The sequence below is a fragment of the Neomonachus schauinslandi genome, chromosome 3 (genome assembly GCF_002201575.2).
Source record: "Neomonachus schauinslandi chromosome 3, ASM220157v2, whole genome shotgun sequence".
NCBI classification, from domain to species: Eukaryota; Metazoa; Chordata; class Mammalia; order Carnivora; family Phocidae; genus Neomonachus; species Neomonachus schauinslandi.
In genome coordinates this window covers 56,257,740-56,283,782 of record NC_058405.1, presented here as the reverse complement: position 1 = coordinate 56,283,782, position 26,043 = coordinate 56,257,740, and the positions used below count along the sequence as shown (strand labels likewise).

General features: G+C 37.8%; 1 protein-coding gene across 1 annotated transcript in view; it reads right to left on the bottom strand.

Annotated features, from left to right (window-relative positions):
* Positions 1 to 1,607: 1,607 nt before the first annotated feature.
* The window catches only part of LRRC63 (leucine rich repeat containing 63), a 42,084-nt gene continuing 17,648 nt past the window's right edge, over positions 1,608 to 26,043 (bottom strand). Inside the window, exons 5-9 of the mRNA XM_021697872.1 lie at positions 15,703 to 15,801; positions 15,324 to 15,460; positions 12,487 to 12,570; positions 6,672 to 6,911; positions 1,608 to 1,851 (exon numbers count right to left, since the gene is read on the bottom strand). Coding sequence (XP_021553547.1) covers positions 1,608 to 1,851; positions 6,672 to 6,911; positions 12,487 to 12,570; positions 15,324 to 15,460; positions 15,703 to 15,801 — 804 coding nt within the window. The remainder of the gene's footprint in view (positions 1,852 to 6,671; positions 6,912 to 12,486; positions 12,571 to 15,323; positions 15,461 to 15,702; positions 15,802 to 26,043) is intronic.

The following is a 26,043-nucleotide window of genomic DNA, read 5'->3' as shown; positions in this document are numbered from 1 at the left end:
CAAAGGCAGACATGTAACCGAATGTCAAGATGGTTATCTCTGGTTTTCACTGAGTGGCATTACAAGGGGAACTTTGTTTTCTTCTTAGGTTTAGTTCTATTTTCTGTGTAATAAGTATGTCTTAGATCACTTAGATTCAAGGTTTACACTAACCATGAGGAAATAATGAGATTGGGCTCTAAATGTATTTTGCATTTGTTCAAATGTCTAGGTGTATTCATTTTTCTGCAGCATCTCTAAGATATTGTAATTTCCTTTGAAACCCGTTCTTTCTTCCCTCTCTCAATTTATTTTATTCCCTATCTCAATATGACATCACCTTGTTACTCAAAGCAAAAATCAACATTTTTTAAATTAAAAAACAAATGTACCTCTTCCTCCAAGAATCATTTCAGGGACAAAAGGTGAGTATTAATAGGCTATATGCCACTTGGATTTAATCTTATTTTTTATCTTGTTTTATAGTATTACATTTTAATACATGTATTTGTTATTATGCTATAAATATCCCCTTCTGGATTACATGTGTGATATGGTAATTACTTCTGTATAAATAATTTCATTCTTTTGCTGGTGAATATGGTGTATACATCTCAAGCAATGTTTTCTTATTTCTGCTTAAAATCAAACTGAGTCTCAAAGAGAAGAATACAAGTATTCTAATTTATTGAAACCAGTAGTCAGAAAAAATATTTGCCTGGTTTATTTTATCTTTGATTTAAATATTACTAAATGAAACACACACACACCTGACATAATGTGTATTTTGTGATACTCTCTAAAGATAAGATACCTGTATAAATTTCAATCATTTGTTTTTATCAAGTTTTGTCATTCACAATGACGTTTTGGATTTAAGTGCACATAAAAAATATGCCAAATATGAAACAATTCTATGCCACTCTAAAATTTCATTGTTTGTATATCAAAATGCTTTTACCTTTCTCTTACCAAACACGAATTCTTAAAGCCTCAAGTCCTACTGTATTTGTATGTTGCTTTGCAATGTAATTTTGTAAGTTTTACCTTATTTTCTTGCCAGGCTCTCACTGAAGGCTCGTTGAATGCTGGCACCAGTCTATGGAATCAGACTTTGTAAGATGAAGGTCAGGATAACTGAGAGATTGTACCAGTTTTCTAAGAGCCTGGGTAGTGAATTCAAACAACTAAATATAGGACTGTAATGAATCTTTTATTCCCTAAAACAATCCACAATTGAGACGATTGGCACTGGATGGATTTCCATAGAAATTCGCAAAGAGAACTTGACTTTGAACCCATCTGAGCCCATCTGAGACACAAAGCCCACTGATGACTTTGAAATGCTATCACATCACTTGGAATGGATGCACCAAAATGCAAGTTTTAAGATAAATCCTTTTTTGCAAAATTTTCCATCATTTCTCATTTTACAGCAAACATGCTCTAAAAGAAATTTTCTAGATTTTCGCTGAAATCCAAAGACCTTTACTAATCCTTCTGAAGTAATCATTCTGCAACAATTCCCTAACAGTCACAAACTTTCATAAGGAGCTGGGACTACAAAGAGGAGTCACAGAAGAAAGAAGCTGTACTCTCGAAGAAATGAATTACTATAGACATAAACTCTAATGGCTTTTAAAGTGGGACTCCAAAATCATTGCATGACTTATCAAGTCAGAATTTAGAGTTACTCTTCTACTAGGAATACTCTCTGAAATAAAACTGCTTTCCTTTACTTTTCTATAGCAGGAAGAAGAACAGACAAGAAACAAAACAGGAAGGTGTGTTGCTCCAAAAATGTCACAGGACTGGATGACTCGAAAACCTTCACCAAACTTGGGACCTTGACACCATTCACATCTAGATATGCTGCAATGGAAGACACATCAAGTCAATATTTAGGAAATCTCTACCGAAGAAAAGACATTGTGCTTGATGCTATGTGAGACTCACAGTAGTATAAAATACGGCCTTTGTCATTATTGATCTTACCATCTAATTGAGCTAAAACATACACAAGTAAAAATTAAATGCTAAAAAATAAAGTAGATAAATGTATATACAGCAATTCTAGTTTTCAAAAACAAAAAAGTATAAATGCATAGCAAGAAACACTCTAAGGATAGATTCCAAGTAGAAAATAGTAATTATTCTTGGTCAATGTGATCACAAGAAATTTTATATACCTTTATAATCTTTTTCTGTATTTTCCAAATTTTCTATAATAAATATGCATTATTTTTATAATTCAAAATAAATATATTATTTTTAAAAATAAAGGGACTATATTGTAGCCTCATAGAGGATTAGTGTCTGTATATATTTTTAAATGCTCCCAAATCAGTTAAAAAAAAAAAAAAAGACATCAACCCCTTAGTCCATTGACATTAGCACATGAACAGACTATTTACAGAAGAAGAAACTTGAATGTCTAGAAAACATTGAGAAGTGGAGCTTCTCAATCTTATTAGTAATCAGAGAAGCCAGATACCATTTCATAATCATCAATGGGCAAAATGGAAAAGTCTGACAGTAAGAAGTTTGGTGAGGATGAGAACCACCAGGGAAACTCATACTTTCTTGGTGGTGTAGAAATTGGTATAATTTACCAGTTTTAGATTTAAAAAATAAAAATGTAATGTAAAAAATGTATACATGTTAAATTCTATGTATAAAATCTCAAAAGAGAGATTTAGCAAAATGTCTTGGACACCTTTCTACTGCAATACATTTTGTTTCGCTTCATATTAATAGCATCATAATATTCCACAATATGGATACACCATAATATATTTTACCACTTTTTAATTGATGCACATTGAGGCTGCAGTTATCATCCCTATACCTAACTTTGTGTTCACTTGTAACTATTTCCATGAGACAGATTCTGAAGATTTACATTTCTATTTGAAGGGGTAAATAGGATACTGTCCAATTGCCTTCCACAAAGCTTTCACCAATTTATAGCAACTACTACTATTATCATATACTATATGATAATCCAGTTTTGGGGTATCCAATGACAGCATTTAATGTCAATCTTTTTAATCTTAATAAAGCAGGTAAACAAAAAATCTGTTGCTATTTGATATCACAGTTCCTTGATTATTAGTCAGATTTAACACACTTCATGTTTATCAGCGATCTCTGTGTCCTCATCTGTGAATTGCATATTCCTAACATACACTTTTTATTGGTTATATCTTTTCTTTGATTTGAAGGAGACATACATATATATGTCAACAGCTATACCCATTGCAATATCTTCTTAATGGCTTGTCTCTTAATTTCATTGAGAGTGTCATATTACATGGAATGATTCTACTTTTGTCAAATTTATGAAACTTGGCTCTACTGTTTATATATATATTTTAAAGATTTTATTTATTTATTTATTTATTTATTTATTTATTTATTTATTTGACAGAGAGAGAGAGAGAGCACAAGCAGGGGGAGCAGCAGAGGGAGAGGGAGAAGCAGGCTCCCCGCTGAGCAGGGATCCCGATTCAGGGCTCGAACCCAGGTCCCTGGAATCATGACCTGAGCTGAAGGCAGACGCTTAACCGACTGAGCCACCCAGGAGCCCCTACTGTTTATATTTTTTGTTTTGCTTAAAGTATCTTTTCCTGTCATGAAGTCATACAGATTAGTCTCCTATACTTGCTTGTAAAGGCTTTAAAGTTTTGCTTTTCATATTTAAATCATTAATCCAACTGGAAATGATTTTATATGTGATAGTGACAAACAGCAGGAATCTAATTGTACATTTTTCCCCTATAGGTGACCAAAGATCTCAGTGTCATTTATTGAAAAGTCTCTCCTTTCCGTACTGATCCACAGTGCTATTTTGTTCGGATACCAAGTTTTCACATATGCATGAGAATGTAACTAGACTATGAGTTCTCTTCCACTGGTTAATTTGTCTTTCCTTGCATTTAATACCACCTGTATTACTTTCTCTAACTTGATAATAAGTCTTTATATCTGGTCAGCAAGTCCCTTAATGTTAGGCTTCTTTCTCAGGCTTATCTTGGCCATTTTGGAGTCTCTGCTTTTCCATACATTTTATAACCAGCTTACCAAGTTTTTCAGAAGACTCTGTTGAGGTTTTGACCAGAACTACATTGAATATACAGCTCTTTTTGGGGAGAACTGATATATTTTGGCATTGAATCTTATTATACCTGAATATGTATCTTTCTCATTTAATTCAAACTTCTTTACCTTTTTGTCAAGCTTTAAGTTTTCTCTCCATAAATACAGAGTATATTTCTTTCTGCTATTATAAAAAGTATCATTTAAATATCACATCTCTCTTTTTTTTTTTTAGAGAGAGAGAGTGTGTGCACATATACAAACATGCGGGGGAGAGGCAGAGGGAGAGGAAGAGAGAGAATCTTTTTTTTTTTTAAAGATATTTTTTATTTATTTATTTGATGGAGAGACAGAGAGCACAGGTAGGCAGAGAGGCAGGCAGAGGGAAAGGGAGAAGCAGGCTCTCTGCTGAGCAGGGAGCCCAATGCGGGGCTCTATCCCAGGACTCTGGGATCATGACCTGAGCCAAAGGCAGTCGCTTAACCGACTGAGCCACCCAGGCGCCCCAAGAGAGAGAATCTTAAGCAGACTCCCTGCTGAGCACGGAGTCCAATGTGGGGCTGCGTCTCACAACCCTGAGATCATGACCTGAGCCAAAACCAGGAGTCAGACACTTAACCAACTGAGCCACGCAGGCGCCCCATATCTCTAATTTTTTGATGTCTGGTTTTAGTTAGACCTTCTTTTTAACACCACACCATAGGCATTGTTGTTACTACTATTTCATAGATCATAGAGATCATGTTTGTTTATCCACATATTTCTAATATATTTTCCTTCCATTCCTTCTTACATCCCAGGACCTGCTCCTGGAGTCCTGATGCACCACCTTTACAAGTTCCTTTAGTGAAAATCTAGGGCGAGTGAATTATCTGCTTTCTTTTTTCTGAAACGACATTCTTTCTCCCTTGTTCTTGCAGGTTAGTTGTGCTGGGCAAAATCACATGTCTTCAGTTACCGTCCCACTGTTGCTGGCAGCGGACTTGTTATTCTTTGTAAGTGGCTTTTTTGTCCCTACATGATTTTAAGTCTTTGTCCTTGTCTGTGGTGTACTTCAGTTTTACCACAAGGTGGTAAATAACTTAGCTTGTGTAGAGCTTTCAGCATCTGAATTTGCCTCTTTCATTACTTCTGAGAATTTACAGAATTCTCAGGGATTATACGTCTATGTTAGAGTATGTATCTGTTTACCTCCTGTCTGCATAGATGCAAGACTGTCTTCAGTTCCCTCTGCATGTGTGTATAGTTGTCTGTTTAATCCATGCACCAAGTTAATTTCAACTGTTAACACTTACTTTCTTGAATTGAATTTCATTTAAAATTTCTTGTTCATATTTGCCGGGTCATATTTGATAGTCTTTTATTTCTTAACCACTTTTAAAATTAAAATTATATTTTATTACTTTAAACACATAAAGTAGGTATTTCATGTTCTGTAAAATTCTAATATCTTAGATCCTTGGGGATGTGTACCTGTTGATTGGTTTTGCTGACTTTTACTCTTGGTGGCTTATTTCCTCATGTATTTGGAAATTTCTTTAAATTGAACTTGAACTTAATTTCCTGGAATCTCCAAAGTCTAAATTGAGGATGTTTCTTTTGAAAACATTTGTTTAACTGGGAAAAAGGCACTGCTTGAGGACACTTAGCCCATTCTTGGGTACAGATTTGAGGACTGTCAGGTTCAGCTTTCCCTACTTTGTGTGAATTCAAATCTTTTTGTCCCATATCTGTTTACCACTCACTAGTTAGGTTTTACTTCTTTATAAAACTTTTTGGCCTTCAAGATTTTTCTTAGTTTTTCATGTACATTCAAATCTCATGCGCACTAACATCTCAATGCATTAAAATTGAAAACTTCGGGTCCTGGTCCCTTCTTTGTTGTTGGTAGATTATTAATCACCTTTTTCAATTTCTTTGATGATTACTAGTCTGTTTAGGCTTCCTGCCTTTTATGGAGTCCATATTGGTAATTTATATACTCCTGGGAAATTTACTTAGGCATACAACAAATATTTGTCAAATTAGTAATATAAGCACTGATGAGTGTAAAAATAGTTTTATACCATCTGAAGAAAATATGAGATAAGCTGAGTGGACTCCTAATGCATGGGGCTTAAAAACCCTGGTCCTGAGATTAGGCAATGATTCTCATGCTGGCCATTAATCCCTGAGGAGGAGAAATTGCTCTAAATAAGGCTGTTCTCTTCCTGGTCTCTAGGAAGTTAGAATATAAAGCGTTTCCCTGCATAGTGTGCCTGGGACTAAAGAACCCTTTTTTGGAAGAAACCACTTCTATGTCCTTAGTAATTCATAGAAAAGATGAATATCACAATGCTATAGATGTTGCCAGGTACACCTCAGCAATTTGTAACTCACACTGGAATTAAGTAGTAACTTGAGAATATTGGTAAATGGGCTGCATTTAGACGATATTATTATGTTTGAAGAGCCAGAAGGAGAAATTTAAAGAATTCTATGTATGTTCGAGGCTGTGGTGTGGGTGTGTTAAAACTGTCACCTGCCCTCTAATGAATAACATTTTAAACGCTTAAAAGTGTATTTTCATTAAAAGGGCTTTGGAATTTGCTCACCATTTTAGTAGCTTTTGAATTTCCACTGGGATCACACCATAATATTCATGTAGATTATTTTTTAAAAAGAAAAAAGAAGTAATTTGAGTGAGAGACGGTGGGCTATTCAAAGAATTCTCTTTCCAAAAAGCAGGATGCGTGAAAGTATTCTCAAACAGGATTTTTTTCAGGTTAAGCTTCAAAATTGCAGATGGAAAAGTCGTCAGTTCATTCCCATCAACATTCAGTTTTTCAAGTGATCTGCAAATAAAGGAAACCAAATTTAAAAGGTATTTATGCAATTTATAATACTGAAGTAAAATTTTTTCCCAGTGTTTCTGCAAATTGGCATCAAACGTAGTAGCAATAAAATACAAGTGTTTAAGTATTTGCTTAGAATCAGAGAATTATAAAGCAAATGAAACAGTTTGTTATTATACAGATGAGTGCATTTGTGTGACTAGTAGAGTTACAGCATGTACTCTGGGTCTTTGCAACATGTCATTAGGAAAAAAGAAAAAATATAGTATAGTATAATGATACAAAGAAAGAATCTATTTTCATAGACAAATTGAACACCAGTACATATTTTTTTCCTTCAAGCCTAATCAAAACAGTGAAATTAACACTATCAAAATGTATCATGTGCTATGTTGCAACTTTGATTTTTCATCACCTGAATCCCCTTAGTTTTTACTGTGTCAGTTGCTTCTGATAATAGGATTCCTTTGTTCAAAGAGAACCAACATTACTGATTTTCTCATTTTATACTACTTGTCTCAATGGTGTTTGTTTGTTTGTTTGTTTGTTTGTTTTACAGTCACTCATCTCCTTTCTACTTCGTGCTGAGGACAGGCAGAAAAGTATCTGTTTATGAGGGACACATAAATACAAATCAAAGGCTAGTCCAACTTGTCAAAGGTGCTAGGAGTGAAGTGGATGACATGAGGACTGTAGGTCATAAGTTGCTGGGAACTCTAGATTCTCATGTGCAGTGTAGTTTCTTCCTCACACAATTTAAATTCTTTGGTTCTGACTCCTGCTGACAATATTAAAACATGGTCAAGGAGGGATTTGAAACAATGAGGCTAGGAAGATGGCACCTCAGCTGTCTTCATCCCTCAGCCACAGTCTGACTACTGCACTTGTCACAGATTGGAAAAGGTGAGCAAGATCCCAGGCTTTACTTTGGTCCCAAAGGAGAGAGATGGCATTGTCACTTTGCTCCCTCAACACCAAACACAAGCCTAAGGGCCAGCAGCAGAGAGCCCAATGGAAAACCAGAATAAGTGTCATGGACTCTAGGGAAATGCCAGTGAGGGTCCTCAAATGCCCTGGGGGAGGCTGCCCCCGCCAGAGTTGCTTTATCTTAGAGGTTTCAGCAGTCTGGGCTCATCTTTCCTCTCGATGAGTTCTGCGGAGTTTGATAGGCTAAACAATCTTTAAAGCTGGAAGAGCTCCACGTTGAGACAGCCTTAGCAGCTGAGCATCCTAGGGAGCAGAGAAACTTTCTCCTGTCACACCACTGACACTCTCTGAATGGTGATCGAAGACTGCCTTTGGTCCTGAGCAGAAGACAGAGCAGCCAGAAGAGAAAAACTGACAAACACACAGAACAGTGCTCCTGGGGCAATTACACTCTGTGGAGGCAGAGACGTTGGGGTGGGGAGCAGGAGAAACACTTAATAAAATTCACTTAATAACACACACACACACACACAGACTTTCTTGAACCCAAATACATGATTTGTAAAACTAAAGAATTAAGTGGATGAGCTGAAGAAGAACATGGTCTTCATACAGATTAGAGGCAAAGACAAAGTAGAAGAAATAAACAGAGCAAAAAGATAAAGAAAAAGCACAAGAAAAAACTATATAGATGCCATGGAAGACAGGTCCAAGAGCCCTAACATATAAATAATAGGTGTTTCCGGAAGAGAAAATGAAAGAGATGGAGAAGTGGTGATGGTTAAACATATTTCCTTGACTAAAAACAAAAAAGTTTAAGCTGGTGATTAAAAGAGTTCCTTGAATTCCCTGAAAGACAGATGTGATTTTGTGACTTACAAGAAATATATATTTCGTCTTTGCCCACAGTTCCCGGATCACAGCTCCCAAAACCCTTGAAATTTCCTGAGCAGTAAGAGCAAGGGGAACATCTTTTGTTATATTTTGTCTCTTGTTCTCACTTCTTGAATTCACTTCAGAGCCATAAAGGTGAAATGGCTGTCTTATTTTTCATTAACAAGCTCCTTTCCACCACAACTGGGTTTCTGTTAATGAGGTGACTTGGGGAAAGCACCTAAAGATGGGGCTGGTTTTTAGGGAACCATTCCAACCATAAACGGCCATGACTTCCAGGGAGGGCAGAGGGTCCAGAGGTTCAATTGCCAATGGCCACTGGTTTAATTAATCATGCCTATGTAATGAAACCTCCACAAAAAAAAAAAAAAGAGAGAGAGACAGGTCAGAGACTTTCCAGGTTGGTGAATCAGAACACTTCAATATGCCAGTGGGCCAGGTCCTAAACTTCATGAGGACAGAAGCTCCTTTATTTGGGATTTTGCCTGATATATCTCTTCATCTGGCTGTTGATTTGTATCCTCTAATATATATCCTTTATAATAAACAGGTAACCCAGAGAGTCAACAGATTTCCTGACTTCTGTGAGCCAGTCTAGCAAATTAATGGAACCCGAAGAGGGAGTCATGGGAACCTCCAACCTGTAGCTGGTTGGTAAGAAGCACAGGTCTCCACCTGTAGCTGAAGGGGGGGGCGGGGGATGGGCTGCCTTATAGAACTGAGCCCTCAACCAGTAAAATCTGATGCCATCTCCAGGTGGATAGTGTCAGAATTGAGTTGAATTGTAGGACACCCAGCACATGTCCTAGAATCGCTTATTGGTGTGGGGAACATCAGTTTCCCCTAGCCATGGTAGAATTAGGTACAGAACAGTTTTAACAGGTTAAAAAAAAAAAAGACACACTCTTAAGCATAATCTGATAAAATTCCTGAAGACCCAGGATTATCAGAAAATCATAGTCTTTCCAGATAAAAGTAAGAACCACTTAAAAGGAAGAAGAAATCAAACCAGCATCAGGCACTGGAATCTGGGGGAGGCTGGGTTGCTGAGGACCTCTTATGGAAGGGGCTGCAATGCACGACCACCCACCTACTGGAGCCACCAATTATCTGTTAGGATTAAAGATTCAGAGGAAAAAATGGCCCACAAACTCCAACTGAGGAAAGTAAATAAGAGAAAACTCTAGACAATGAATCAAAGGAGGTATCTCCAGGTTCCGGATGAGACGAAAGAAGGGCAGTAAGCTATGGGTCTTGAAATACATAGAGTCAAATATAAATGGAGAATGACTGCAAATGCTTATGAGACCTCAGCACTAAATAAATATTCTTTAAATAAAAAGAGATGTAATGAAGAGAAAAATACCATGAGAATATGAAACTGAAGTTTCTAAACCATCTCAGCAACACCTAGAATCAAATAAGTGGTAAGTGAATTTGGAGGAAAAGCAGGAAGATAGAAGAATTCTCAAGGTCTCAACTGTTGGTGGAAGGCAGCAGAGGGGGATGGACCACCATAGAGAGGGAAGTAGCTTTTATCTTGATTTTATAAAATATTAAAGAAAAATGTGTTTGTGTGTTTTGGGGGAAAAAAAGATAGCCATTTTTTTTTTCAGATTTTATTTATTTATTTGAGAGAGAGAGACTGAGAGAGAGAGAGCATGAGAGGGGGGAGGGTCGGGAGGGTCAGAGGGAGAAGCAGACTCCCCGCCGAGCAGAGAGCCCGATGCGGGACTCGATCCCGGGACTCCAGGATCATGACCTGAGCCGAAGGCAGTCGCTCAACCAACTGAGCCACCCAGGCACCCCTCTTAAATGTTTCTAATGGTTATTTTCCTCTTTCTTTTTTTTTTTTTAAAGATTTTATTTATTTATTTGAGAGAGAGAGAATGAGAGACAGAGAGCATGAGAGGGGGGAGGGTCAGAGGCAGAAGCAGACTCCCCGCCGAGCAGGGAGCCCGATGCGGGACTCGATCCCGGGACTCCAGGATCATGACCTGAGCTGAAGGCAGTCGCTTAACCGACTGAGCCACCCAGGCGCCCAAAAGATAGCCATTAATAGCCTGGGAAAGTACAGTAGAGTTCCAAAATTAATGTGGGAGGAAAAAAGAGAACAAATAGCATCCTGAAAAAAATCACACACACACACACACACAGAAGGCAAATAGGAAAAGAAAAATGTAAATAAACAATAAATACACAGTAAAATGGAAGGAAAAAAATGGAATATATCAGCTACCAGCCATAACAAACGTGAGCAGGTTGAATTCTCCTATTAAAATATAAAGATTTTCACACGGATAATTAAATAACTGGTACAAATATTAGAAAAGCAGAGAGAAAAATATCTTGCTTTACTGAAGATAAGACTATGCTCCTAGAAAACCAAAGAAAATCTAGTAAAAGTGAACCAGAATGAAGATAATTTTGGTTATATAGCTTGATTTTAAATTCACGTAAGGAAGGACGTAGCTTTTCTCTATTCTGTACTGGCAATAGCTAGAAATAAAAATTAGAGAAAATGTTACATTCATGGTAGCAACACAATTATAGAATACTTAGAGAAGGTTAGTAATAAAGATAAAGGACTTATGTGAAATGAGTCATAAATTTTAAAAAAGATTTTATTTGTTTATTTTAGAGAGAGAGAGCATGGGGAGGAGAGAGGAAGGGAGAGGGAGAGGGAAAGAATCTCAAGCAGGCTCTGTGCAGAGCCTGATGCGGGTCTGGAGGTGGGGCTCGATCTCACAACCCTGAAATCATGACCTGAGCCGAAACCAAGAGTTGGCCCCTCAGCCAGTGGAGCCACCCAGGTACCCCCAATTTATAAATTCTTATGAAGGACATAAAAAAAGAGCTGAACAAATGAAAAAAATATGCTATGTTTTAGGATGAAAAGATTTATTAACATCAGAAATGTAAATTCTTCAAAATTTATATATAAACTCAGGACAATTCCAATCAAAACCTCAGTTTTGTGTTTATATTTTTTTGGGGTGGAGGAGCTTCAAATTATATTAAATGATCTTAAAGCTCATGATCTAAAGAGAATAGTTAAAAGACTATTATTGAAAAATAATCTTCCTACTAATTATTAAAAATTATTCTAAAGTCATAATCAAAATAGTATGGTACTGACCTAGGAGGACATAGATGAACTTCAGAGACTTTTTAAAAATCAATGTGAGAGGGCGCCTGGGTGGCTCAGTTGGTTAAGCGACTGCCTTCGGCTCAGGTCATGATCCTGGAGTCCCAGGATCGAGTCCCGCATCGGGCTCCCTGCTCGGCAGGGAGTCTGCTTCTCCCTCTGACCCTCCTCCCTCTCATGCTCTCTGTCTCTCATTCTCTCTCTCTCAAATAAATAAATAAAATTTAAAAATAAATAAATAAATAATAAAAATCAATGTGAGAAAGAATCAGAGCTTGGTATTAGGCTTACACTGTATATATGTATTTCCTTACCCCAAATAAATAAAACTGATAAGAACTAGAGGTGTACACATAGAAAAACAGACAAAATGATGTGTGTCATTCTATTAAGGAGCCATTGGTACAGCTTTTAAATAATTACTGAAAATATTGCGTCTTAAAAATACCAATCATTCAAATTATGTTTTTGTAAATGTGATGTTTTCATATATTATGTTTTGTGGCTATTAAATATATGAAAGAACTCAATATTCTCCAACACAGTCATCACCAAATATACCCTTACAGGGCATACAACTTTGTGTACTTACGACTTCCAAAATACCTGAGTTTCTGGATTTCATTTGGAATGGTAACAATACTATTGTAAGAAATATCAAGTTCCTCAAGATGGGACAAAAAAAATAACCTTAGATAGAAAGAGAAAATGAAATTAAAAATGATTACATGTTTGTCATTATGAGGTATGAATAAAGAATTAAATACTTGAGCAAATAGAAGTATAGAGAAACTACATTTTTCTACGATCTTGAAATTTATGGACTTCTTTTCATTATAGGTAGTTTAATGACAACCAAAGTTCCTAAAAGGATTCATTTATCCTTTAAGACTGCTTTGAAATGTTTGGAGTGGATAAAGCCCCATACAGAAAAAGCCACCTGAGAAATTTCTAACACATTTAGAGATAATCTTTTCTTGGTTGCTGTATTAGTTTCCTAGGGCTGACCTAACAAATGACCACAAAGCCAGGTGGCTCAGAGCAACGGACACATTCTCTCACAGTTCCGGAGGCCGGAAGTCCGAAGTCAAGGTGTCAGTGGAGTGGGTTCTTTCTGGAGGCTGTGAGGGCCCTCCAGTTAGGCTTTGGGATGGAAAAAGACAAGAAACAAAAGAAAGGGGAAAACAAAACAAGGATAGGAGAGAGACACATTCTGGTGATGTCATTACCCCTTAAATGAACAAAATATCCCACATATTTCATGAACAAATGCTATCTCAAAGCTTTGGGAAAAAGAAGAAACCTTTTGGATTTTTGAAAGGATCTATTGTCTTTATTTTACAAGAAAACTAAATAGGCAAATCACAGACCTTTTCGTGGTTACAAAACTTCATTTAATCTGAGAGAGTGGATTATACATTTCCATAGTATAATCAAGGGCATAACTGTAACTATAGAGGGCCTACGTGTAAGGGGCATAGCTAGGATGAGAACCCAGTTCTTTGTGCCCAAGGAATCCGGGCTTTCCTATCTGCATTTGCTTTATAGTCTATGCCCCAAGCAGGTCAAAGCAAAAATAGTAGCAACAAAAATTTAGGCCTCGGTGAATCTGTGCTGTCTGTCTCCCCTTGATATGCATACATAACCTATGTTATTTAATAAAAAAATATACTGCTTTAGGGGTGCCTGGGTGGCTCAGATGGTTGAGCATCTGCCTTCAGCTCAGATCATGATCCTGGGGTCCTGGGATTGAGCCCCACATTGGGGTCCCTGCTCGACGGGGAGCCTGCTTCTCCCTCTCCCTCTGCCGCTCCCCCTGTCTGTGCTCTCTCTCTCTCTGTCAAGTAAATAAATAAAATCTTATATATATATATACTGCTTTATTTTAGAAACACTAATATTTTTGAGAAATAGCTCCTTAAAACTTTTTGAATATAACCAATAGTTAACCAATAGTTCAAACTAATTTGCTTAATCTCTAAATAGTGAACAATGTTGACCCTGTAGTTATGAACAAGTTGTAGTTGCTTTAGGAATTTTTACATTTTGTTTAAATGACAGTTATGGTTATTAAAGTTTATAATTACAATTTTATAGATTATTAAATATAAATTTTATTTATATGCACATAGACATATATATAAGTGTCTCTATATGCACATATATATAGTTGTGTGTGCATATAGGTGTATATATACATGCAGGGTTATGTGTGTGTATATATATACACAAATATATATATATATATATATACACACACAGAAATAATTATAGACGTGTGTACACACAGATTAGTATACATACATATATTACTTAGCTCTGTTCCCAGGGAGTGTCTAGAAGCAATGTCGTCCCAATAGCATTGGAACATCTAGTACCCAGATCTCAGTTTTAAATACCATCTTCCAATAAACAGGAAGCAGGGTTTGCTTAGAGAAATAGCTGTTTCTAGTATCAAGGCAGGGAAAATACAATTTACATTACTGTTGAAAAATATAGATGATTTAAACAGAAATAAAATACACACAATGCAATATTCTTACTTTTAGTGTTGATTTCTTATATATATTATATGTGATGTGAAATGCATATATATATATATTTATTTATACAGACATGGTATAACTTTTACATGCTTTTTTGTTCTTTTAAATGATTGAATAGTTTTACAGTTTATGAATGTAGAATTTGTTGGATTGATAAATATAAACAATGCTGGGTGAACAACTTTATAAATGAATTTTGATGCGTTTCCTTAATTACTATGAGAATCTTCTTTACAAAATGTTGTTCAACTATTTAAGAGTCCCTGTCCCTTTGCCCTTAACCCACATTCAATTTGTTAAACTCTAACCTGAAAGAGTATCTTGTTTTGCATTTGGCTAAGGTTTTGGTTTAGGAATTAAATAATTACCAGTCCATATGTCTGGAAAAATTCCATCCCTTTTATACCCAAATATCAACATTCCTATTAAAGGATGTTACGTATCATACTGGCTAATTTCTTGATTTATAGATTAGGAAATTGAGAGCAAGAAGGTTAAGTGACTCTCCAGATAAAACAGATCATTATCAATTTTGAAGTTAAAAGTCTAGATTTCCTAATTCCATATGCAGTGTCCTTTCCATATGCACAAAGGCTGTCAAGAGATCAGTGCAAGTTTCTCACCTGAGCCTCCTTCTATGATTTGTGTTCATTTAATCTATACTCAAATAATGAATCTCTAGATGAGCATTCACTAGCCCCGCATTAGTTGCCATCTATGTAGCTGCTAGGATTACCTTTAACACAATGATAAGAAGCAAATCAGCTAATTGGAAGAGAATGGGAATCGTTCAATGGCTAAAAAAGTTGCTAGCCATTTTCAAAAGGGAGATTGATCTCTTTCTAAATTATAAGCTCTTTATTTTCTGTGCTCATAATCTCAGGCTATCAACCTTACCCAGGTGGAAGAGTAGTAATCAAATTAAAGGCAATGCTGAAAATTCTAAGGAGCTTAAGTTGTTGAATTTCAGAAGAGATTTCTTTGATAGGATTATTTCTCAGTAATAGTATTTGTAAATTTTTAAGACAAAGTATCTGAGGAACAGAAGAGAGAAACAAACATGAGTAGAATGATAAAGTATCACAGATCTCTATTTGGTACATTTTATATAAACCCTTTGAACTAATGTAGTAGAATCAGCAAAGGAACATTGATTGGCTGTATCATCTATCTCTTTTTTTACTCTTTTCCAGGGTATCATAAATGTCTATTTTTTATTATAATTATTATTAATAAGAAATTAGTGTGATATTCACAATGATAAAAATGGACTCACTTCTGTGGGAAAGTAACCGATATCATTAAAGGATAAGTTAAGATATATCAACTGGGAAGCCAAAATCGTTAAGTCTGGACATTTCGTGATAAAAAAGCCCTAAAAGAAAGTGACAAGAGATAAGAGGTTAATTAACAATGCACAAAATATTTTATACAAAAGTAAAAAAACAAAATGAGCACATAACTGAGTGACAGTGCTTGACACAATACACTAGCAAACCTACATTCACCTTCCATTCGTTAGTCTGCCATAATAATAATTCCTTAAATATGGAAAGGATAGAAACAAAATAGAAACACTGCTAAGTATTCATGTATATAATAAGTTTAGTGTTAGATGTGTGACAGGAATTCTTTTGATTAACCACAAGGAAACATTTATGGAGTGTCCGTTGCATGCTGAAATGTAAGTAAATATATTTTATATTTAATTATCTCTTTTATCTTATTTTTTTCATGTTTCTCCTTCTATTTCTGTTATCTTTATATTAATCTAATGTCTATCTAAAACTTCTTGCTTAAGTATGCCAATTCTGATTGAGGAGAACTATGCCCTGATATGAACTAAATGTTTGCACTGCCCGCAAACCGTTATGTTAAGGCCCCACACCCCAACGTGATGGCATCTAGAGGTGAGGCCTTTGTGAGGTGATTAGGGTTAGATGAAGTCTTAAGGGTGGAGCCCTTATAATGGGATTAGTGCCCTTATAAGAAGAGGAGGGGACCAGAGCTCCCTCTTTCCACCAGGTGAGGATACAGGAAGAAAGTAGGTGTGAGCAAGAGACCTCTAACCAGGAAACAAATCAGCTGACGCCCATCTCAGTGTTGGACTCCCGGGCTGCCAGAACTGTGAGAAATTAATGGTATTTTGTCATAGCAGTCAGAACTGATTAAGACCTGTCTGGTGCCCCCAGTATCTTTAATATTCCAGGAAAATTGAAACATTTGTTTCTTAAGGGTCATGGGATCAGTAGTGGTCAAGTGAATGGATCAAGGCCCTCCACTGTTGGAGGATCAGACAGACCTCAGCTTGGGGAGAAGGGGGACACAGTTGCAGGTGCATTAGGCTATGCCGCCTACCATATAAGAATGAAAGGCTCGTGGCTAAAGAACCTTGACGTTGATAGTACTGGTTTCAAGACTGACCTTTTATTAAAGTATTACTATTTCTAAATGTGTAAATAGATAAAAGTAGGTATTCTTTTTTCCTATCATAAACACTTGTCTGCAGAACTAGTGCTGCACTTACATAGCAGAAATGTGTCTATTCTTTCCACTTAGTGCGCTCAGACAGCTAGCACCTTTACATTTCCTTCTGCCTGGAAAGTTCTTTCCTCATCTTGTCCCATGAACTATATAGTCTCACCTCATCAGTGGCCTGCACAGAGTCAGCTGTCTGCTCATACATCATCTGACCAGAGAGGCCTTTCCTAACCAACGTATGACAAATAGCAACCTCTCAAACCAGCGCTCCAGTGATGATTGCCTGTCCCTGTCACTTGCTTTATTTTTCTTCATAGTTCTTATAATCACAGGACAGACTATGTACAAATATATGTATGGTCTCACCCCACTAAGGTATAATAAGCTCCATGAAATAGGTATTCTCTTCCATTTTGCACACTGATATATAGTAAGATACATAGTTTACCATTGGCACATGGTGGGTTCTTAAATATTGGCTGAATGAGTGAATATCCAGAACCTTGATGTTGCCTCTTGTAATCCCAGGGACCTTCACTAGGAGGCTGGCCCACCACACGTACCCTGGATCTCTCTTTTACCATCCCATCATAAAACCTGTTTGCTGTAGTTATCATGTAAAGGCTGTGTAAAACTAAGCACTAAGAGGAGTGTGGTCCAAGATGGTGGAGGAGTAGAAGACCTGGATCTCGTCTGGTCCCAGGAATTCAGCTGGATAGGGATCAAACCACTCTGAACACCTATGAACTCAACAGGAGATCGAAGAAAAGAAGAGCAGCAACTCTCTGAACAGAAAAGTGACCACTTTCTGGAAGGTAGGACGTGCGGAGAAGTGAATCCGAGGCGATATTCGGGAGGATAGACGGCGGGGGAGGGGGCCTCCGTCGGCCGCTTCTGGCAAGTGATAGAGCCGCGGAGCACAAAATCGGAACTTTTAGAAGTTGGCTCCGCTGAGGGACATCGCTCCAGTGGCTAAGCGGGGGTGGAACCCTCGTGGGACAGTGTGGTCTCAGGACCCTCAGGGTCACAGAAAGACCTGGGGTGCCTGAGTGAGGCAGAGCTCCCAGGTATCGGAGCAGGGAAGCCGGCTGCAGAGACGGAGCCGAGGCGTGGGCTCTCAGCTCGGGGTTGCCATAAACCGTGATCCGTGGCACAGTCGGGCCACTGCTCCTCCAGCAGGGACCCAACAAGCGGCAGATCCGGGGAGACTCCCCTTCCTCCCCGGGGAGGAGCAGCACGAGAGCGCACCGCAGGGATCTGCTGGGTTTGGAGACTCCGCATGGGGTCGGGTGCCAGAGATAGAAACGCTGGGTCACAGGCCAGGTGAGCACGGAGTGCGGCCGGAGACAGGGGAGACAGGAGTGATTGACTGCTTTTCTCTGGGGCTCACTGAGGAGTGGGGCCCTGAGTTCTCAGCTCCTCTGGGGTGGAGACTGGGAGGCCGCCATTTCCACTCTCGGCCTCCAAAGCTGTACGGAAAGCTCACAGGGAACAAAAGCTCCAGAGAGCAAACCCGAGCAGATTACTTAGCCCGGACCAGGCAAGGGTGGGGCAATTCCGCCTCCGGCAAAGACATTTGGGAACCACGGCAACAGGCCCCACCCCCAGGAGATCCGCGAGAACAGCCAGCCAAGACCAAGTTTACCGATCAATGAGAACGGCAGAACTCCAGCGCTAGGGGAATACTGCACATAGAATTCATGGCTTTTTCCCCCCATGATTCTTTTTTTTTTAATTATTTTTTTTAAAAGACTTTTATTTATTTGAGAGAAGGGGTTGGGGGAGGGAGAGAGAGGGGAAGAAGCAGACTCTCCACTGAGCAGGGAGCCTGATGTGGGGCTGAATCCCAGGACCCTGAGATCAGGACCTGAGCCAAAGGCAGAAAGACGCTTCACGGATTGAGCCACCTAGGCGCCCCAGCTTTCTTGTTTCTTTATTCTTTCAACTTTAATTTTTAAAATTTTCTTTATTTTTTTTTCTTTTTGAATTTTTCTTCTTTACTTTTTCAACCAACTGCTTATCTTATCAATTCCTTTTTCAAAATCTTTTTTAATTTTCATTTTTAGTCATATTCTATCCCTTCATTGTATTTAATGTTATTTTGTGTGTGTGTGTATATATGTACATATATATATACTGTAAGTTTTTCTTTCTTTAAAATTTTGGGATGCAGTTTCTTCTAACAGACCAAAATACACCCCAAATCTAGTGTATGGCTCTGCTTTATTCACCAGCCTGATCATATATATTTTTTTCTTTTCCCCCTGGTTTTGGGTCTCTTCTGATTATTTAGTGTATATTTCTCTGGGGTCGTTGTTACCATTTTAGCATTTTGTTCTCGTTCATCTGTTCTTCTCTGGACAAAATGACAAAATGGAAAAACTCACCTCAAAAAAAAAAAAGAATAAGAGGCAGTATCAACTTCCAGTGACCTAGTCAATATGGAGATTAGTAAGATGTCTGAACTAGAGTTCAGAATAATGATTAAAAAATACTAGCTAGGCTTGAACAAACCATAGAAGATACTAGAGAATTCCTTTCTGGAGAAATAAAATCTAACCAAGTCAAAATCGAAAAGACTATTAATGAGGTGCAATCAAAAATGGAGACTCTAGGGGCGCCTGGGTGGCTCAGATGGTTAAGCGTCTGCCTTCGGCTCAGGTCATGATCTCCCAGTCCTGGGATCGAGCCCCACATCAGGCTCCCTGCTCAGTGGAAGCCTGCTTCTCTCTGTCCTTCTGCTTGCTCCTTCCCCTGCTTGTACATTCCCTCTCCCGCTGTGTCTCTCTGTGTTAAATGAATAAAATCTTAAAAATAAATAAATAAAATAAATAAATAAATAAATAAATAAATAAAATCAAAAAAAAAAAAGGAGGCTCTAACTACTAGGATAAATGAGGCAAAAGAGAGAATTAGTGCTAGAGAAGACCAAATGATAGAGAATAAAGAAGCTGAAAAAGAGATAAACAACTACTGGATCATGAGGGGAAAATTCAAGAGATAAGTGATACCATAAAGCAAAACAATATTAGAATTATTGGGATCCCAGAAGAAGAAGAGAGAGAGGGGCAGAAGGTATATTTGAGCAAATCGTAGCAGAGAAATTCCCTAATTTGGGGAAGGAAACAGGCATCAAAATCCAGAAGGCACAGAGAGCCCCCCTCAAAATCAATAAAAATAGGTCAACACCCCGACATCTACTAGTAAAACTCACAAATCTCAGAGACAGAGAAAATCCTGAAAGCAGCTAAGGACAAGACGTCTGTAACCTACAATGGTAGAAACATTAGATTGGCAGCAGACCTACCCACAGAGACCTGGCAGGCCAGAAAGGACTGGCATAATATATTCAGGTACTAAATGAAAAAAATATGCAGCCAAGAATACTTTATCCAGCTAGGCTCTCATTGAAAACAGATAAAAAGCTTCCAGGACAAACAGAAACTAAAAGAATTTGCAATCACCAAACCAGCCCTACAAGAAATATTGAAAGGGGTCCTCTAAGCAAAGAGAGAGCCCAAAAGCAACAGAACAGAAAGGAACAGAGACAATATACGGTAACAGTCACCTTACAGGCAATACAATGGCACTAAATTCATATCTTTCAATAGTTACCCTGAATGTAAATGGGCTAAATGCCCCAATCAAAAGACACAGGGTATCAGATTGGATAAAAAAGCAGGACGCATCTATATGCTGTCTGCAAGAGACTCATTTTAGACCCAAAGACACCTCCAGATTGAAAGTGAGGGGGTGGAAAACCATTTACCATGCTAATGGACATCAAAAGAAAGCTGGGGTGGCAATCCTTATATCAGACAAATTAGATTTTAAACCAAAGACTATAATAAGAGATCAGGAAGGACACTGTATCATACTTAAAGGGTCTATCCAACAAGAAGATCTAACAATTTTAAATATTTATGCCCCTAACATGGGAGCAGCCAATTATATAAGTCAATTAATAACAAAATCAAACACGTTGACAATAATACAGTAACAGTAGGGGACTTTAACACGCCCCTCACTGAAATTGACAGATCATTTAAGCAAAAGATCAACAAGGAAATAAGGGCTTTAAATGATACACTGGACCAGATGGACTTCACAGATATATTCAGAACATTCCATCCCAAAGCTACAGAATACACATCCTTCTCTAGTGCACATGGAACATTCTCCAGGATAGATCACATCCTGGGTCACAAATCAGGTCTCAACCACAATATTGGGATCATTCCCTGCATATTTTCAGACCACAGTGCTTTGAAACTCAAACTCAATCACAAGAGGAAAGTTGGAAAGAACTCAAATACATGGAAGCTAAAGAGCATCCTACTAAAGAATGAATGGGTCAACCAGGAAATTAAAGAAGAATTAAAAAAAAATTCATGGAAACCAATGAAAATGAAAACACAACTGTTCAAAATCTTTGGGTTGAAGCAAAGGCAGTCCTAAAAGGGAAGTATACAGCAATAGAAGGCTTTCTCAAGAAACAAGGTCTCAAATACACAACCTAACCCTACACCTAAAGGAGCTGGAGAAAGAACAGCAAATAAAGCCTAAACCCAGCAGGAGAAGAGAAATAATAAAGATCAGAGCAGAAATCAATGAACTAGAAACAAAAAAAAAAACCCAGAACAGATCAATGAAACTAGGAGCTGGTTCTTTGAAAGAATTAATAAGACTGATAAGCCCCTGGCCAGACTTATCAAAAAGAAAAGAGAAAGGACCCAAATAAATAAAATGATGAATGAAAGAGGAGAGATCACAACCAACACCAAATAAATACAAACAATTATAAGAACATATTATGAGCAACTATATGCCAACAAATTAGACAATGTGGAAGAAATTGATGCATTCCTAGAGACATATAAACTACCAAAACTGAACCAGGAAGAAACAGAAAACCTGAACAACCCATAACCAGCAAGGAAATTGAAGCAATAATCAAAAATCTCCCAACAAACCAGAGCCCAGGCCAGATGGCTTCCCAGGGGAATTCTACCAGACATTTAAAGAAGAATTAATACCTATTCTTCTGAAACTGTTCCAAAAAATAGAAATGGAAGGAAAACTTCCAAGCTCATTTTATGAGGCCAGCATTACCTTGATCCCAAAACCAGACAAAGACCCCACCAAAAAGGAGAATTACAGACCAATATCCCTGATGAAATATTCTCACCAAAATACTAGCCAATAGGATCCAACAGTACATTAAAAGGATTATTCACCACGACCAAGTGGGATTTATTCCTGGGCTGCAAGTTCAGTTCAACATCCACAAATCAACCAATGTGATACACTACATTAATAAAAGAAAGGATAAGAATCATATGATCCTCTCAGTAGATGCAGAAAAAGCATTTGACAAAATACAACATCCTTTCTTGATTAAAACTCTTCACAGAGGAGGGATAGAGGATACATACCTAGATATCATAAAAGCCATCTATGAAAAACCCACAGCGAATATCATTCTTAATGGGGAAAAACTGAGAGCTTTTCCCTTAAGGTCAGGAACACGGCAGGGATGTCCACTATCACCACTGCTATTCAACATAGTATTAGAAGTCCTAGCCACAGCAATCAGACAACAAAAAGAAATAAAAGGCATCCGAATCGGCAAAGAAGAAGTCAAACCCTCACTCTTTGCAGATGATATGATACTTTATGTAGAAAACCCAAAAGACTCCACCCCAAAACTGCTAGAACTCATACAGGAATTCAGTAAAGTGGCAGGATATAAAATCAGTGCAAAGAAATCAGTGGCATTCCTATACACCAACAACAAGACAGAAGAGAGAAATTAAGGAGTCGATCCCATTTACAATGGCACCCAAAACCATAAGATACTTAGGAATAAATCTAAGCAAAGAGGCAAAGAATCTGTACTCAGAAAACTATAGAATACTCATGAAAGAAATTGAGGAAGACATAAAGAAATGGAAAAACGTTCCATGCCCATGGATTGGAAGAACAAATATTGTTAAAATGTCTATGCTACCTAGAGCAATCTACACATTTAATGCAATCCCTATCAACATACCATCAACTTTTTTAACAGAAACGGAACAAATAATCCTAAAATTTATATGGAACCAGAAAAGACCCCGAATAGCCAGAAGAATGTTGAAAAAGAAAAGCAAAGCTGGTGGCATCACAATTCCGGACTTCAAGCTTTATTACAAAGCTGTAATCATCAAGACAGTATGGTATTGGCACAGAAATAGACATATAGATCAATGGAATAGAATAGAGAACTTAGAAATTGACCCTCAACTCTATGGTCAACTAATTTTTGACAAAGCAGGAAAGAATATCCAATGGAAAAAAGACAGTCTCTTCAACAAACAGTGTTGGGAAAATTGGACAGTCACATGCAGAAGAATGAAACTGGACCATTTTCTTACACCATACACAAAAATAGACTCAAAATGGATGAAAGACCTAAATGTGAGACAGGAATCCATCAAAATCCTTGAGGAGAACACAGGCAGCAACCTCTTCAACCTCAGCTTCAGCAACTTCTTCCTAGACACATCGCCAAAGGGAGGGAAGCAAGGGCAAAAATGAACTATTGGGACTTCATCAAGATAGAAAGCTTTTGCACAGCAAAGGACATAGTCAACAAAACCAAAAGACAACCGACAGAATGGGAGATGATATTTGCAAATGACATATCAGATAAAGGGCTAGGATCCAAAATCTATAAAAAACTTATCAAACTCAACACCCAAGGAACAAATAATCCAATCAAGAAATGGGCAAAAGACATGAACAGACATTTCTGCAAAGAAGAGGTCCAAATGGCCAACAGACACATGAAAAAATGCTCCACATCACTCAGCATCAGGGAAATACAAATCAAAACCACAATGAGATATCACCCCACAACAGTCAGAATGGCTAAAATTAACAAGTCAGGGAATGACAGATGTTGGCGAGGATGCGGAGAAAGGGGAACCCTCCTACACTGTTGGTGGGAATGCAAGCTGGTGCAGCCACTCTGGAAAACTGTATGGAGGTTCCTCAAAAAGTTGAAAATAGAGCTACCATATGGCCCAACAATTGCACTACCAGTTATTTACCCCAAAGATACAAACGTAGTGATTTGAAGGGGCACCTGCACCCCAATGTTTATAGCAGCAATGTCCACAATAGCCAAACTATGGAAAGAGCCCAGATGTCCATCAACAGATGAATGGATAAAGAAGATGTGGTGTATATATATACAATGGGATATTATGCAGCCATCAAAAAAAAATGAAATCTTGCCATTTGCAACGACATGGATGGAACTAGAGGGTATTATGTTAAGCAAAATAAGTCAATCAGAGAAACAATTATCAGATGATCTCACTGATATGTGGAATTTGAGAAATAAGGCAGAGGATCATAGGGGAACAGATGAAAAAATGAAACAAGACAAAACCAGAGAGGGAGACAAACCATAAGAGACTCTTAATCTCAGAAAACAAACTGAGGGTTGCTGGAGCGGAGCGAGGTGGGAGGGATGGGGTGGCTGGGTGATAGACATTGGGGAAGGTATGTGCTATGGTGAGCACTGTGAATTGTGTAAGACTGATGAATCATAGACCCGTACCCCTGAAACAAATAATACATTATATGTTAATAATAAAAAATAAAGTAACATAAAATTAAATTAAATTTAAAAAGAAAAGAAAAAAAAGAACTAATTGCTAAGAATATGGAGTCCTTCCCAATCTCTTTTATTTTTTTTTAAAGATTTTATTTATTCGTTCAAGACACAGAGATAGAGAGAGAGAGCACGAGCAGGGGGAGAGGCAGAGGGAGAAGCAGGCTCCCTGCTGAACCAGGAGCCAGACGTGGGGCTCGATCCCAGGACCCTGGGATCATGACCCGAGCCGAAGGCAGACGCTTAACCATCTGAGCCACCCAGGCGCCCTCTTCCCAATCTCTTGAACTGCTCTAGCACCCTTAAGTACTTATATCTTGGGTCTGTATTAGATTAATTGGTATACTTGTTTTGTGTAAGTTTTTGTTCATATAAAGTCTGCTTCTTTTAATAAGGCCCTGAACTAGATCAGGAATTATGACATTTAATTCTTTTATATCACGCCCCACAAAGCTCAGGATTCTACTCTGGAGTCAAATATTTTTAAAAATATTATTAATGGCTGTGGAAATAAAGTTTGTCTTCACTAGCTCCACCCAACTCTTTATAAGCTACATTCTTTCTCCATTTAAAGCAAGAATTAGCAAACTACACTCTGCCACCTGTTTTTCTAAATAAAGTTTTAATGGAACATAGCCATGCTCATAAGTTTTAAGTATTATATATAGCTGCTTTTGCACTACAGAACAGAGTTGAGTAGTGACAGAGACCATGCAACCCTCAAAGACTAAGGTTTTACTATCCAGCCCTCTACAGAAAAACTCACCAACCTCTGATTTAAAGTAATTCATTCCTGGTGCATCTGGATGGCTCAATTGGTTAAGCATCCTACTCTTGATCTCAGCTCAGGTCTTGATCTCAGCATTGTGAGTTCAAGTCCCATGTAATGAACGAACGAACGAACGAATGAATGAATGAATAAAGTAATTCACTTCAAAGGGCACCTGGCTGGCTCAGTCAATAGAGTATGTGACTCTTGGTCTCGGAGTTGTAAGTTTGAGACCCACGCTGTGTGTAGAGATTACTTAAAAATAAAATCGTTTTTTAAAAAAATAAAGTATTTCACTTCAAAACCAGATAATCTGATTATTCCCTTCTCCTAATGGTTAACAACCGTATTTCAAACCAACCTTCTCACTAAAACCAGAAAGGTAAACAAACACAGCACCATAAATGCTTGGTGAATTACCAAGGTAGCTAGGACGTACTAAGCCAAACTTCTAGAAAGAAGAGACTCTCAGGGTGGTAGACAGAACACTAATTTTCTCCCTAAGTCATCTGCCTAATCAAAAGCTGTGGACAAGAAGTTGAGAAGAACGATAGCCAGTCTAATAGGGCTACAGAGATAAAAACTGGAACTCATGGCTTACCAAGGACAAGAGGCCTCAGACTTGGTATGAAAGGGCTGAAAGGCCACAGCCCTAGGAGAAAAAGTTAACCGGAGAGCTCTATAAAGATTGAAGCTTGGGTTAA